At 34.9% G+C, this 14,154-nt stretch overlaps 1 protein-coding gene across 1 annotated transcript in view; it reads right to left on the reverse strand.

The window, feature by feature from the left end:
* Window positions 1-14,154, reverse strand: part of Lama2 (laminin subunit alpha 2) — a 565,166-nt gene that overhangs the window by 149,973 nt on the left and 401,039 nt on the right. Inside the window, exons 30-31 of the mRNA XM_070010715.1 lie at window positions 7,136-7,260; window positions 2,672-2,758 (exon numbers count right to left, since the gene is read on the reverse strand). Coding sequence (XP_069866816.1) covers window positions 2,672-2,758; window positions 7,136-7,260 — 212 coding nt within the window. The remainder of the gene's footprint in view (window positions 1-2,671; window positions 2,759-7,135; window positions 7,261-14,154) is intronic.

Here is a 14,154-nt window from a genome sequence, read left to right on the forward strand (position 1 = left end):
TTTAAGTGTTAGAGATGATGAATGCAAAGCCATAACAACACGTGAAAACTACAAAAGCAGTTCAAACCATTTCACTTAGATAGTGTGTGATCCTCTCATCTATAGGCTTTATGAACTGTCAACTCTTATTGATTAAACATTAATGGATACTTAAAAATAGATTTCTGCAAACATTCTGCTTTAAGACAATAATCATCATCTTGGTGTGGCTTTCTAGTCTATTCTATACACATGCTTTTGTAGATAGTAGTATTTCCAATTTATAAATGTAGTTACATTATAAATCATTTTTCAAATTATTATAGATAATCCACTTGGTATATGAGATGTTTTCAATGGTTATTATATTGTTTGTAAGAGTATAAAATAAATATTAGCCTAAGCATGAATGTCCAAACATGCTGGTAAACATAAAACATATATTTTGATAATCTATAATCTAGTTATAGATTATTCATATGCATCTGCAAAACAAATGAAAACATTTTTGGATTTTATATTGAAGATTTTTTAAATTCATAATATAGATTTTAGATTCTATACTGTATGCATATATTGTGGTTTTCTATTGTATTTTGTGGTTTTTGTATTGTGAACAATTAAATGCAGTAATTTTTCCTGGCATGGAAAATGAAGGCACTGTTACCAATATATGCAAGGGCTTGATATTTTGTTTTAAAGTAACTACATAAAGATTTCTTTCTGAAAATAGATGCTACAAACTTACAGAAATTTCTTTGCAATTTTCAAAACTTAAAATCTAACTTTTTTTTACATTACTTTTTTTTATTGTGAAAATACTGTACAGAGGGGTTACAATTAGATGGGCAAGATAATGAGTACATTTCTTATCAAGCATTGTAGCCTCCTCCTTTGTTTCCCCTTCTCATCCCTTCCCATCCTCCCCCTGCCCCCCACCCAAACCTCCCCGCTCCCCCCCCCCACCAAAGTTGTAAAGTTCGTTTTTGACATAACGACTTGTACTTCTCATTGTTGCAGTGGTTCCACCTGTATCCCTATTTAAACGATTTAATTAACTCTTAATTTCATGTTATCATTGCCCGTATAATCAGTGCTGGTTATATTCCAGAAAATCCTGAACTTGGTGATAATAAAAATTATACTAGTTAACTTCTTCAAAACAGATTTATAATTCAGAAATCTTAGAACACCCCAGCAAAGGAGTAGGTAAAGCAGGACATGGAAAAGAAAGAATATAAGGAGGAGGCTACAATGCTTGATAAGAAATGTACTCATTATCTTGCCCATCTAATTGTAACCCCTCTGTACAGTATTTTCACAATAAAAAATAAATAAAAATTAAAAAAGAATATAAAAACTTCTGGACAATAAATAAAATCTCAATGTTTGTTCTGCTTTGAGGCATAGGAGATGGACTTTGGTACCACCACATTCATTAATGATTGCCTATGGGGCACCAGAGGAAAGTACGGTTAAACCCCTTTTGTTCTGCTTGGTGGCAAAAGGACTTCTATGTAAGTACATAAGGAAGGCACCATCAGTGTCCTGTTTACACCCTGCTGTCATTACATCAATACCAGTGTTATGTAGTTGAAGCACTAGCTGTTCTTTATATTATAGATGAGAAATATGGCATTCAACTTAGGTGGTAGAACTAAGTTAAGTCCATGGAACTCTAGAAAAATTTTATATAGCTATTGATCATGACAATATTATCCTATATATATCAAGTTCACAGTGAATGTTGTTCTATGCAATGCCAAGACATTGAAAGTGGTGGTGACATGTTTGGATATCTAGGACATGGGTTTTAGAAATATATATTTGGAAGATGAGAATATAACCTTACTGAATAGTCAGTCCAGAATCAGATTCCTCCAATTACCATTTATATTACACATAAGATTCAACTGAATAAGTATACACATACCTTATTAGATTTTATTATTTGTGACTACCAAAGAAGCCTTGGAATAGCATGGCTTGTCTGTCAAAGATGAGATCTAAATAGCAAGCACTTTATTGTTTGGGCAGTAACTAATGAACAATTCCTGACACCTTTTCTGAGTTGTATTTTGTGCCTGTTGGGTAGGACCATAGTACTAACAAAGGTGACAGGTGGCCAGTTAGTGCTACATTGCATTTTACACTGAGATAACATGAAAATATAGGGCCAATGTTTTTTTTTTATTGTGAGAATACCGTACAGAGGAGTTACAATTACATGGGCAAGATAATGAGTACATTTCTTATCAAGCATTGTTGCCTCCTCGTTGTTTCCCCTTCCCATCCCTTCCCATACTCCTCCCCTCCCCTCAAGGGCCAATGTTTTATCATTGCTAATGATGGATAAATCTTTGAAGCTGGTGGAATATTTCTTCTTAGCAAGTTTATATATATATATATATATATATATATATGTATATATGTTACAAACTTACTTCCATATACTGATATGTATGTCCCAACATAAATGTGATAATTATAATTTGGAATTTGTAAGAAAGTCTGAACATAATATGAAAGTCAACAAATTTCTATGAGAGCAAGAATACATCTGTAAGAATACTTTTGAAAGTGTCAAATTTAAGCTCCTAGAGAATGGAAACAATGAAATTAGTAAAATACTGAATAGTTTTCTATTGTGGTTCTTTACGGTCCAGTGTCTATGTGTGACAATGGCTGTTACCTTTCACAGTACTGGCCTTCATATCCCCGGGGACAGGCTGTGCACCGGTAGTCATCAAGGCCTTCCATGATGCATGAAGGGCTGAAGCTTGAATCAGACAAAAAAAGAAAGAAAAGAAAAAAAATAGAAAAAAAAGTCTTTTACCTTTATTTATTTATTAATTTCAGTATTCCTGTCAATCATCCAGGACTTAACTTTAGAAGGATAACAAGTATCCTATCTATAGCTATTGGTGAAGTTCTTATAATAAGGGTAAGATATCATGATAAAATACTAAGAATATGTGTCCACAAATACTGGTTAGTTATTGGAGAATTAACACACATCAGGTTAAATAAGTTAATACCTTTCAGAATTTTAATAATTAGACAAGATCCATAAAAATACTAGACACACGTTTTTGTCTGTAAATGCCTCTGGTACCACAATCAGTGACATCTTGCTTTATTCTATTCAATGCCACTTCTGGCTCTTGGAAGGTTCTTTGGTTTCACCATATTTAGTTATCAGAGTTCACTGACTTTATCTGTCTCCTGCTTCTTCATTTGTGGTACACTGCACGTCCTGAACTTTGCTGTCTGCCAAATATGAGCTTGGCTCTGGACGGGAGCACATGCTATCCCTAAGCTGGACTGTTTTCCTGCACATATCCAAATGGCTTGCCCTAGTTTCTGTCTGCACAAGCCTCATTTTTCTGGAGAGATCATTGCCCACTTTATAAAATAAATGGCACAGTTACATCACATACCTGCTAGTGTCATATGTATTTTTAAAAAGCTATGTAAGCTATGAGAAGCCAGAAATTTAGACTGTTCTGTTAGCTTATTCTCAGTGTGAAGAACCAGGCCGTGTTGGACCCATATTAAATATTTGTTGAATAAAAAAATAACATAAAATACTTTCTCTACCTTTAAGGAATTTACAATTCTGTATAAAAAATCAGATAGAGAGATACAAACATAGGACATGACACAGATGCTTTATCTTTTCTTCAGGGTGCTGAGATAGAATAGTTTCTATTAGTAAAAAGTGTTCAATTTCTGAGAGAATATTTGATTGAAATAAAGAGCATTAGTATACAAAAAGAACAAAAGATAAGCCACAACTATAAAAAAAACTGGTGGCAAGACTATGCCTGGCTCATTACTGATCTTTAAAATGGGCCATTAGAAATGGATTTGATTTCACCAGTCTCAGAGAATTTTAGAACAAGATTATCTTTTTAATGTATTTATTATAAAAAAAGAAACTCCAAACTTGCTATTATAGAGCAAGAGGTAGAAGGCATTGAACCCAAAGGGTAGTCAGATTATGTTAGGTTTCTGATGTTCTGTTACCAAAAAAAGTCTGATTTTTCTGTGTGTATGTAGCCAGTTCAACCAGTTCCAAGTTTACCACAATTGTTTTGAGACTAGATGATGGGGAATTCAACCAATCTTCTGGAAGTTGGTCAGTAATCCCATAGCTTTCCTTCCTTTATGTCTCATAGATTACAAAGTGATGTCATTAAACAGATTCCTTGGCCTCCTTCATCTTAGAATATACTTTTATATACTACAGGGAAATGCCCTTGTACTTTTCCCTATCTGGTTGTCCTATCTTTCACCTTTTAATACATTCTACCATATAAGGAACTTTGTTAGGTGGGTTCATATGTGTCATTCTTTAGGTAAGCTTAGTAGATGATGAAATCAGTAAGTGGCTTTTAACTAGATTTAAAAAAAAAACATGAGATAATGAAACTGCATAAATAGTAGGGTATATATACACACATATATATTTACGCATATACACACTCACACACATAAACACATACATATAACACATTCATATTTATTTATCTATCTGTTAGGTGGGTTTTTTTAGTATTGGTTAACAGTAAGAAACATTGCTTATAGTGGTTATAATCAATAAAGTCTTATTAGAAGTGAACTAGTTACTATAATTTGATACTTAGATACTTTCAAGATTGTTTGCATAAAATTATATGTGAATTACACAATTCAAATATGAAACACAAATGAGAGTACATTTGTTTTTATTGATTCTGCTAACCTAGTCAATATTCTTTACACTTTTTAAACTGTCAGCTCAAAACTCCATTAGTCTAATGTCTGCTTCTACTGTTGATTGTAAAACTTCGTCAGTCACCCTCCTGGTTAATTGTTAATTGCCTTCATTGAGTCTCCCTGGAGACAGCAGCCATTGGGTGCTTGTTGACTCTTGTTCTACTTTGCCTGGGTATCAGTGAGAGTACTGCGGGGTCTTGTTTGCTCTGTCTTAGCTCTTCATTTTAGTCTGGTGATCCAACAGAGGAGGTGTTGATTTGCCTTCTTTCCATGTGCTCCCTTTGAGTAACTCTAGCCTAGGAAATCTTACCTGACTTTAATTCTTTTGTTAACATATATTTTTCCTTCATCTGCTTCTTCAATTTTGAGATTTCCATTTCCTGTGGCCATTTGCATATTTCCATCCAGATATACCCCTCATATCAATTTGAAGCGATTTAAACCATAAATGACTTTTCTTTTGCAGCAGCTCCCTCCTGCTTTCCCTAGTTCGGATCATTGCTCCGTCATTTAGAGAAGCAACCTGGCTACAAACCTCAGCTTTCAACTGCTGCCTTTGCTTTCACCTCTCTCATCTAATTAGTGATCATTTGTGTAGAGTTGTATTTAACAACATTCAGCCCCTTGCTCCACTTGTGTTACTATTACTTGTCTTTAGGTTCTAATTATCTCTTTCCTTGTATAGTTCAATAGTTTTTTAAATTGGTCTCATTGCATTTCGTCTTTGTCTGGTTCAATTCATCACACCCAATTCTATCATAATAGTCTTCCCAAAAATGTGGCTTTGACCATATTAACCTCGTTTTCAAACAGTTAAAAACTTGAAGCTTCTTATTATATGGAAAATTAAATAGCAATTTCTTAGACTGGTACTCAAGGATTTTTAGCAATATGGCCTTCATTCTTCCATTCATTTTCATCAGTAATTATGAAATTCTATCTAAATTCCATTCTCCAAACTCTATTACTTACTAGCTCTTGAACATCTCTGAACTTCTAAACTTTTAGTCACATAATTTCTTACTGTCTTCATTTTTAAAAATCCTTAACCCATTATTGATGATCTAATATATATGCTACTATTGCTTTTAAAATGTGCTTGAAATTTGCAAAATTTAAAGTTTGCCTTTCAACTGTCTTAACATTTCCTTGGGTGTTTCTCTGACAAATGGCAAAATTTTCTCTTGTATCCCGTAAATTTTGTTATACTCTACCCAACAGTGAATTATTAATTAGCTATGGAGTTTTTTCACTAAGTTGCCTTACATTTTAATAAACAATGAAACACACAGTTCTCCTGTTTAAATATGGGCATCAGAGAGATTTGTGGAAGGAATATAAAAATATTATTACATTTTCCATGTCTACAATTTGGTACTTGGGTAACCAATAACATCATGTAAAATATCCTCATTGATATTCTGACTCCCCTACAAAAGATTTGTGATTCTGCCCAATGGAAAAAGGATTTTTCAGAGGAGACAATTTATACACAAATGTTTTCAGAATGTTTACAAAGCTGAAGCTGAAGACACAAAGAGAATAGGCACAGAGGAGGAGATCACTGCCTCGGAAATGCTTTGTGGATTTTTTCAATATTTCAGATAAGGTGTCTAGAATTCTGATTCTATACTCACTGTTATACTTTCATTTTATAAGCAAATTCTTAGAGGGAAAAATGACTTTACTATGTAGAGATTGAAGTCTATAAATCACTTCACAGAAAGTATAGACTTCTTTGCAAAAAGGTAAATGAATACACCTAGGGTTTTCATCAATATATAAACCAATGCAGACAGCAGCATGGAAATAAGATATTCGAGCATTCACTTTCCCTTCTGGCTGTGTTTCCATGGTACCAAGCTCAGACCATCTTAATAGCAAGTGGTTGTAATTCTGGCAGATACTTTTTTTTTTTTAAATTTGGAGCCTCACAATGAGTCACTCTGCTTTCATTGTGCTATTTGTTTAATTGTTTCCTTGTTAATTATTTCCCAATCTTACATTTAACATAGAAAATGACACAGCCACAAAATGATACAGTATGAATGCAAACAATCCTTCATAGTTGAATCTATGGCAGAACTATATACAAACACTAGACCTGTACATTTATAAAACCATGCGTACTTGTCATATAATTTGTTTTATAAATAGATCTCCTACCTTAATATTGATACATTTTAATTAATAAGTGTTATATATTTGGACAGTGATTTAAAAACACAACAGAGTATATATTTTGACTTTTGTCATGTTCATATATTGTTAAAAATTCTGTCTTAAGTTGAGAATATTTTTGCTTGCATTGACAAAGAAATAGATTGCAGATAGGCCATGTGCTAGACAGATGGCATTACTGATTGGGAAATATGGTTACACTTCTCAATCTTACTTGTTGCTGGAAGAAATCAGAGGGCAGGCACATTGCTGACAGTCACTTGGCAATCCCTTGACAATCCCATAGTAGCCAAGAGCACATTGCTCACAGAAATCTCCAGTCGTGTGATGTTGACAATTCTGCAAAGGAGAAGGGAGACAAAGATTCTTTTAAGTTCGTCAGAGTCAGCATGCAATGGATCAGAAGGCTTCTTACCTGTGAGTGTCTACCAACATGCAATGCACTTTGTCAGCTTTTTTTCTTCTTCTTTTTTTTTTTTTTTATCTTTTTTTATTGTGAAAATACTGTACAGAGGGGTTACAATTACATGGGCAAGATAATTACATTTCTTATCAAGCATTGTAGCCCTCTCCTTTGTTTCCCCTTCCCATCCCATTCTCCTCCCCCTCCCCCACCAAAGTTGTAAAGTTTCATTTTCGACATAACGACTTGTACATCTCATTGTTGCAATAGGTCCACCTGTATCCCTATTTAAACGATTTCTTTTTCACCTTCCCCTCCACAAATTATACCTACATGAAATACAGTGAAAGCAGGGGTTATACTGTGGGTGAGGGTCATTCAAAGCAACAAAGAAATAATCTTATAAATGTGTTAGAAACAATCGTATGAAAGAAAAAAATATTTGAATGCATGTCTTAGGGTTCATTTCCCTAAAGGTTTCCAAAGAAGCTTTTCATTAAAAAAACAAAACAAAACAAACAAAACAAAAAAACAAACTAATACTGTGTTTGTGTTCCTCTAGTGACCACTAGAGGGTCTGTGTTCTTTTCCTTTTATCAATTCCAATGTACATATATCTTTTACTCTAAATTGGGCATCGAATTTGAAGACTTCTCTAAAACGTATTTTGTTATCTGGCTATTTATGTTTCTTTTCTCCCAAAAGTTTAACTGTGCTATCTGTTACCAAAACCTGCAGAAATACTAGGACCTTGGTCCATGACCATCAATGGGATTCTAACCCAAATCAATGTGCACAGTACAAATATTTTAAGAGACAACAAGAGCATCAAGAATATTATTTATCTAGGTGGTCACTGGTGGCTTGTGCCTGTAATCCTAGTTGCTCCGGAGGCTGAGATCTGAGGGCTGCAGTTCTATGACAGTGAAGCAGGAAAGGGCTTGAGACTCGTATCTTCAATTAACCACCAGAAAACCAGAATTGGTGCTATGACTCAACTGACTGCTAACCTTGAGCAAAAAAGCTCAGAAATAGTAAGTAGGCCCTGAGTTCAAGCTCCACAACAAAACAGAATATCATTTATCTATTTCTTGCCCAAAATTAGTGGTTTCTACTGAAGGTCTAATCTAAAATTAGTTATATCAGTTGAATATCATGCGTATATAATAAAAGATATTAGAGATGATAGGCTTTAAGACATTCTCCTAAGGAAAGAAAAAAATTCTTAGAGGAATGTATAAATTGTTTGCAATTAAGATTCTTTTATGAGCCGGGCGCTGGTGGCTCACGCCTGTAATCCTAGCTACTCAGGAGGCTGAGATCTGAGGATCGCGGTTCAAAGCCAGCCCGGGCAGGAGAGACCGTGAGACTCCTATCTCCAATAAACCACCAGAAAACCGGAAGTGGCGCTGTAGCTCAAGTGGTAGAGCGCTCGCCTTGAGCTGAAGAGCTGAGGGACAGCGCCCAGGCCCGGAGTTCAAGCCCCATGACCGACAAAAAAACAAAACACAAAAAAAAAAAAAAAGATTCTTTTATGATAGAATTATATTTAATATAGAGCAAACATTTAAGTAATCCTTTAGGTCTTAGAAAGAGCAACCTATAAGGTATTGAAACAAGTCAGGGGAATAAAGGCAAAATGACATCTTGCCCTGTAGGAAATTACTTCCACTTAAAAAAAAACCTGAAAATGAATAAAAACTGCAATGAAACTTCAATATTGAGCAGTGTTTAGTGAAAATGTGAACAGATACTCTATGTGGTGGTATATGTCAAGAACTGATATATGTCTATAACCTTACCTACTCCAAAGGATTTAAAGGGGGATCAAGAGTTTGAGGCCAGTCAGGAAAGCAGCTGGATAGACATTGCAGCAAAACCAAGTAAACAAAAGGGCTTGGGATAGAGTGTTTGCCTGGCATGTGCAAAATCCTGGGTTAAGGGGAGGTGCTGTGCTGATTTGGGAGGTTGAGAAATAAAGGAATAGAATTCTGCATGGCATCTCAGCTTAATTTTTATATGACAAAATTTAACCTGACGGTGACTAACTATACATAAGCACAATTTAAAAAAAAAACCAGGTGTTGATGGCTCATGCCTGTAATCCTATCTACTCAGGAGGCTGAGATCAGAGGATCACAGTTCAAAGCCAGCCCTGGCAGGAAAGCCTGTGAGTCTCTTATCTCCAATAAACCACCAGAAACCTGGAAGTGGCGCTGTGGCTTAAGTGGTAGAGTGCTAGCCTTGAGCTGAAGCCCTGAGTTCAAGCCACACAACTAAAAAAAAAAAAAAAAAAAAAAAGCTGAGAAGCAAAAATGTCAGCAACCAAATACATGAAAATGGGGAGATTAACTTGTCTGGAGCCACAAAGCTGACTGCTGGTTTTGTGTTGAATTTGGATAAAATCCCATTGGCTGGGCCCTTTGATCCAGTCAATCTATGATGAAGAAAATATTTCATTTTGATCTGTCTCCTAATGGTAAAATATGTTTTGTATGGGAGGTGTAGCTTCTTACAACGAACAGTAACTGATGTCAGTTCCACCATAGATACTGCCTTGAAATTTTATTTTTCTTTAGTCTGTTTAGTCATTATTTTGAGGGTCAATCCTGCAGAGTAATCTTGACATTATCTCTATCAATTTTAGACCAGTAGACTTTTATGTTTCTGGTGCTGGGTTTGAAGATGTATTGTTTACTTGTAGACATATATTACAACGTAATGTTAAAATGGATCGGTTTTTCCAATGTGACAAATATGAATCTTGATTCTTCTAAATGACTATTTTGCCCTCAGCAGATGATCGCCTTCTATTTTCAGAGAAAAGAAAACCCACATTTTCTCCTGAGCTCAGTTTCTTTCCAAACAATTCACTATTTTATCTGCAACCTTCTCACCCTTTGACTTGATTTCTGTATGTGGAAGTTGTGTTTTGTCCTTACTCTAGAGTTATTCTCCTCTGGCTAAACTGGTTCCCTTCCTATGACTCTCCATTTTCTTCCAGCATCTTTGTTTTTTCCATTTGCTAGCATATTCCTACCTGTATTTGCATTTGGTCAGTCCTTTTTTTACCTTAAAAAAATCTATAGGCTCTCAAGAGTTTCCTTAACTTCCTTACTAACTTTGATATACCTTAATATAAGCACTGTTTACATATATAGCACTGTTTACATATATCATCTCCCCTCTGAACCCCTTAAACAGGCTGGTGATCTCACCATAAAAACATAATCCCAGCTTCATTCTAATGCTTTTCTTGCCAAACTGAACTTCACTGTCCATAAGAGAGTCTATCCTATGAAGATCCTATGAGAATCTACAATGGCTGATATTTCTATGCTTTCTTTGAAATCTTCTCCTGCGATATGGTTTCCTTAATAGCCTAGGTTGTCAATATTTCTTCTATGACTACTCATCCTTATTTTCCACTGTCTCTTTAGGAAGATTAGTTTCCTAGATTCTAACTTATCTCTTGCCTTTCTTTTTTCCTCCATATATATCCAACTGGCTAAATCTATTCATTACCAAGTTCTAGCACCAAGCTATTTATACCCCAGTTCTCCAGACTTTCTCTGCAACTCCTTCTGAGATAGTTTTCATTGTGCAATACAAACATCCATTAAGCTCGTCTTTTAATCTGGGAATCAATGTCATGTACTCAGTTTCCCAGGTTTGCAACTTAGAGGTTTTTACTTCATATATCTATTCTTCTACTCTCCTACAATTATATTGCTCATTGTTTCTTGATATCTTTTTTGTTGCATGTTTTCTTTTTCTTTTTGCCAAAGATCCTTTCCCCAAGTGTTCCTATCCAGCGATTTCTCCACTGTAGTGCCAGAGTGATCACATGTAGAATACACCAAACCACTCTCTTCTCTTGTTGAAAGCCTACTCTGGGTTCCTATTGCCCTTAGAATGATTTAAAAACTTTAGCATGGCAAGAACTCCTGAACATCTGGCTCCTACTTCTCTTCCTTCCTTAACTTTTCTAGCCCTTGCACACTTTATAAAATCTCATATTCTATAATGCTTTTTCTCCTATTCCTCCCTAGCTGGTTCATTTCAGATTTTGTTTTAAATGTCATTTTTTCCTTGACACAAATATTCCCTCATGTCCTAAAATCTAGCTTAACTGCTCCATCTAGCATCACGGTGAATGAAACAGGATCGTCATCCAATGACTATTTTGAATGAATGAACTAGCCCCTGTTCGGGGCAATAAAGATATCATTGTGCAGGGTTTTTTTTTAAACCAAAAACAAAGGCCAAGTTTCAAGCCTAGGAACTACAGAAAAGCAGACATCAGAATCACTTTACATATTCCAAGACCACTGTGATTTGTTACATTTTCATACTGATTAAAAACCTATAATCCTCTCTTGTTCAGCTAACTAAATAAAATAGACACTTAGGGAATAAAATAGCCCATTTGTATTTATCAGTAACATTTTGGGAGAAAATGGCTCTAAGATAAAGTAATTATCTATGAATTCAGTCTCAAATCATTCAGCAAGCAGTTAAACAATAAGTGTTAACTAGGGACTGTTTAAACAACGGATTTATAGGTATAGGGATTAGCAAGTGCCATAAACAAAACAAAACAAAATGGAAAAAAGAACAAGACAAGAACTTCAATAACAACTGTCAGAAATCTGCTTTGGTAATAAAAATTATTATATAATAAATTATTTTCTATATTTAATAAATTATTTTTGATACATAATAAAACGTTAATAACTAAAATACTACAATATAATGATAATTACTAAAAATATAGAGATTCAAAGGTATAGTTTCAATTTTTTTTTTTGCGTGTGTCAGTTGTGGGGTTTGAACTCTGGGCCTGGGCATTGTTCCTGAGCAAATCAGCTCAAGGCTAGCACTACTACTTGAGCCACAGTGCCACATTTGGTTTTCTGGTGGTTAATTGGAGATAAGAGTTTCATGGACTTTCCTGCCCGGGCTGGCTTTCAACAGTGATCCTCAGATCTCAACCTCCTGAGTAGCTACAATTACAGGAGTAAGCAACTGGCGCCGCGCTCTCAGTTTTCTTATACTTGTAACTTTATGTTATTTCTTCATAGAAGAAGCAAATATTCTTACCTTCTCTGTACAGCTATTCTTTCACAGGATTGCTGACATACTATACTGGGTTAAGTAAATCCTGGGTAAGGACCTGATACAACATGTAAATCATGAACATACTTTGAAAACTGTGTTTTGTTCTTTTGGTGTCTGTACTGAGGCTTGAACTCAGAGCTTGCATCCTTAAACTTTTGTCCTGAGGGCTAATGCTCTACCACTTGTGTCACAGTTCCACTTCTGACTTTTTGGTGGTCAAATGGAAATAAGAGTCTCATGGACGTTCCTGCTTAGGCTGGCTTAGAACCACAATCTTGACACATCAATCTTCTGAATATCTAGGATTACAAGTATGAGCCACAAGCCAGCCACTATGGAAACTTTTTGCATAGCCCTATTAAAGGATTATATTCATGATATTTTCAGTTGTATAGAAATTAGCCTTTAGAACAATTTTTTTCTATCGTGGAGGCCTAATAAGAAGTTTATTATCCCAAGTGATATGTATTAGTATCTTTTCAATATAGAACATTTGAGACGTCTAAGGATCTAATATTATGCTATCTTAGACCTAAGGTGAGAAGTCACTTAGCCTAGTCTTACTTTATAGGGATTTCTTCTACATTTTCTCGCAGATATTATTAAATGCATGAATTTTTATGAGGCAGACCTTCCATTACTGTAAATTATAAAACTTTTCCTTACACCATCAGAAATTTTTTGTTTCAGGCTAATTTGAAGTTAGTGATCCAAGCTCTGCCTTCTGAAGCTATACAGATTAAGACTAATTCCAATTTCCCTGGAAAATTCTCAAATAGCTTAGAATAGTATTATTTCTTAAATCTCTCTTTTCAAGCTAAACTTCTAACAATCCAAGTGATTTACAACTTCCTTTAAAATATAGAAGATGATGCAAACATACTGAACATATATCCTTCCTCTATTTGGAGCTTGTACAGATTCTTAAGCCCTTGTGAATCTACAATCCAGGAAGAACACTTGAATACCACATGAATTACTGTGTGCCACTTTCTTTTCTCTTTGCTTTAACCTCTAGAGAATGAGCTGCTAGAGAGCAAGGCCCAGGAAGACCACACCTTTATATCTCAGCATCTGTAACAAAACTGGAATATTGGAAATACTTATTAACAAAGCCTTAAGAATAAATGGACAAATAGGCTAATTTCAAACATTTTCTATTAATTTCATAGCATTAACTATGGGCCATATTTCTTCTTGTCAGGATCTTTTTGCACTATCCAATGCATTAGGTTACATCTCCTGCTTTACATAATTTGAACATTTGATAGATCTTATCCAAATCACTGATAAATATTTTGAATCTTTACAACATTATCAAACAATCAGTTGTCTCTAATTGTTCGAGACATCTGTAGGGCTTTTCTGGGCCACATTTTAAAGATTTGTTATTAGAATATACTTAGTTGTACAGGGAGAAGTTCATTTTGACCTTACATACACATAATGTAACATAATCAAACTTACCCTTCCATGTCTTTCCCATCCCTTCTGGACCTTTCTTAAAACAATTTCCAACAGGTTGCATTGTTCTATTTTCATATAAGCATATAACATATTTGACCATAATCATCCTCATTGATCCTCTCCATTGGCCTTCCCACTCCCCCTGTGACTGTCCCTGGATTCACTGTTTTACTTTCCTATGATTCATTTTTTCAAGTTTGTAACAAAAAAGGGGGTTGTATAAAGTGGTTTCACCATAGTAA

This window comes from Dipodomys merriami, unplaced genomic scaffold (assembly GCF_024711535.1).
Source record: "Dipodomys merriami isolate MVZ:Mamm:240054 unplaced genomic scaffold, mDipMer1.0.p SCAF_8, whole genome shotgun sequence".
In the NCBI taxonomy this organism is placed as follows: Eukaryota; Metazoa; Chordata; class Mammalia; order Rodentia; family Heteromyidae; genus Dipodomys; species Dipodomys merriami.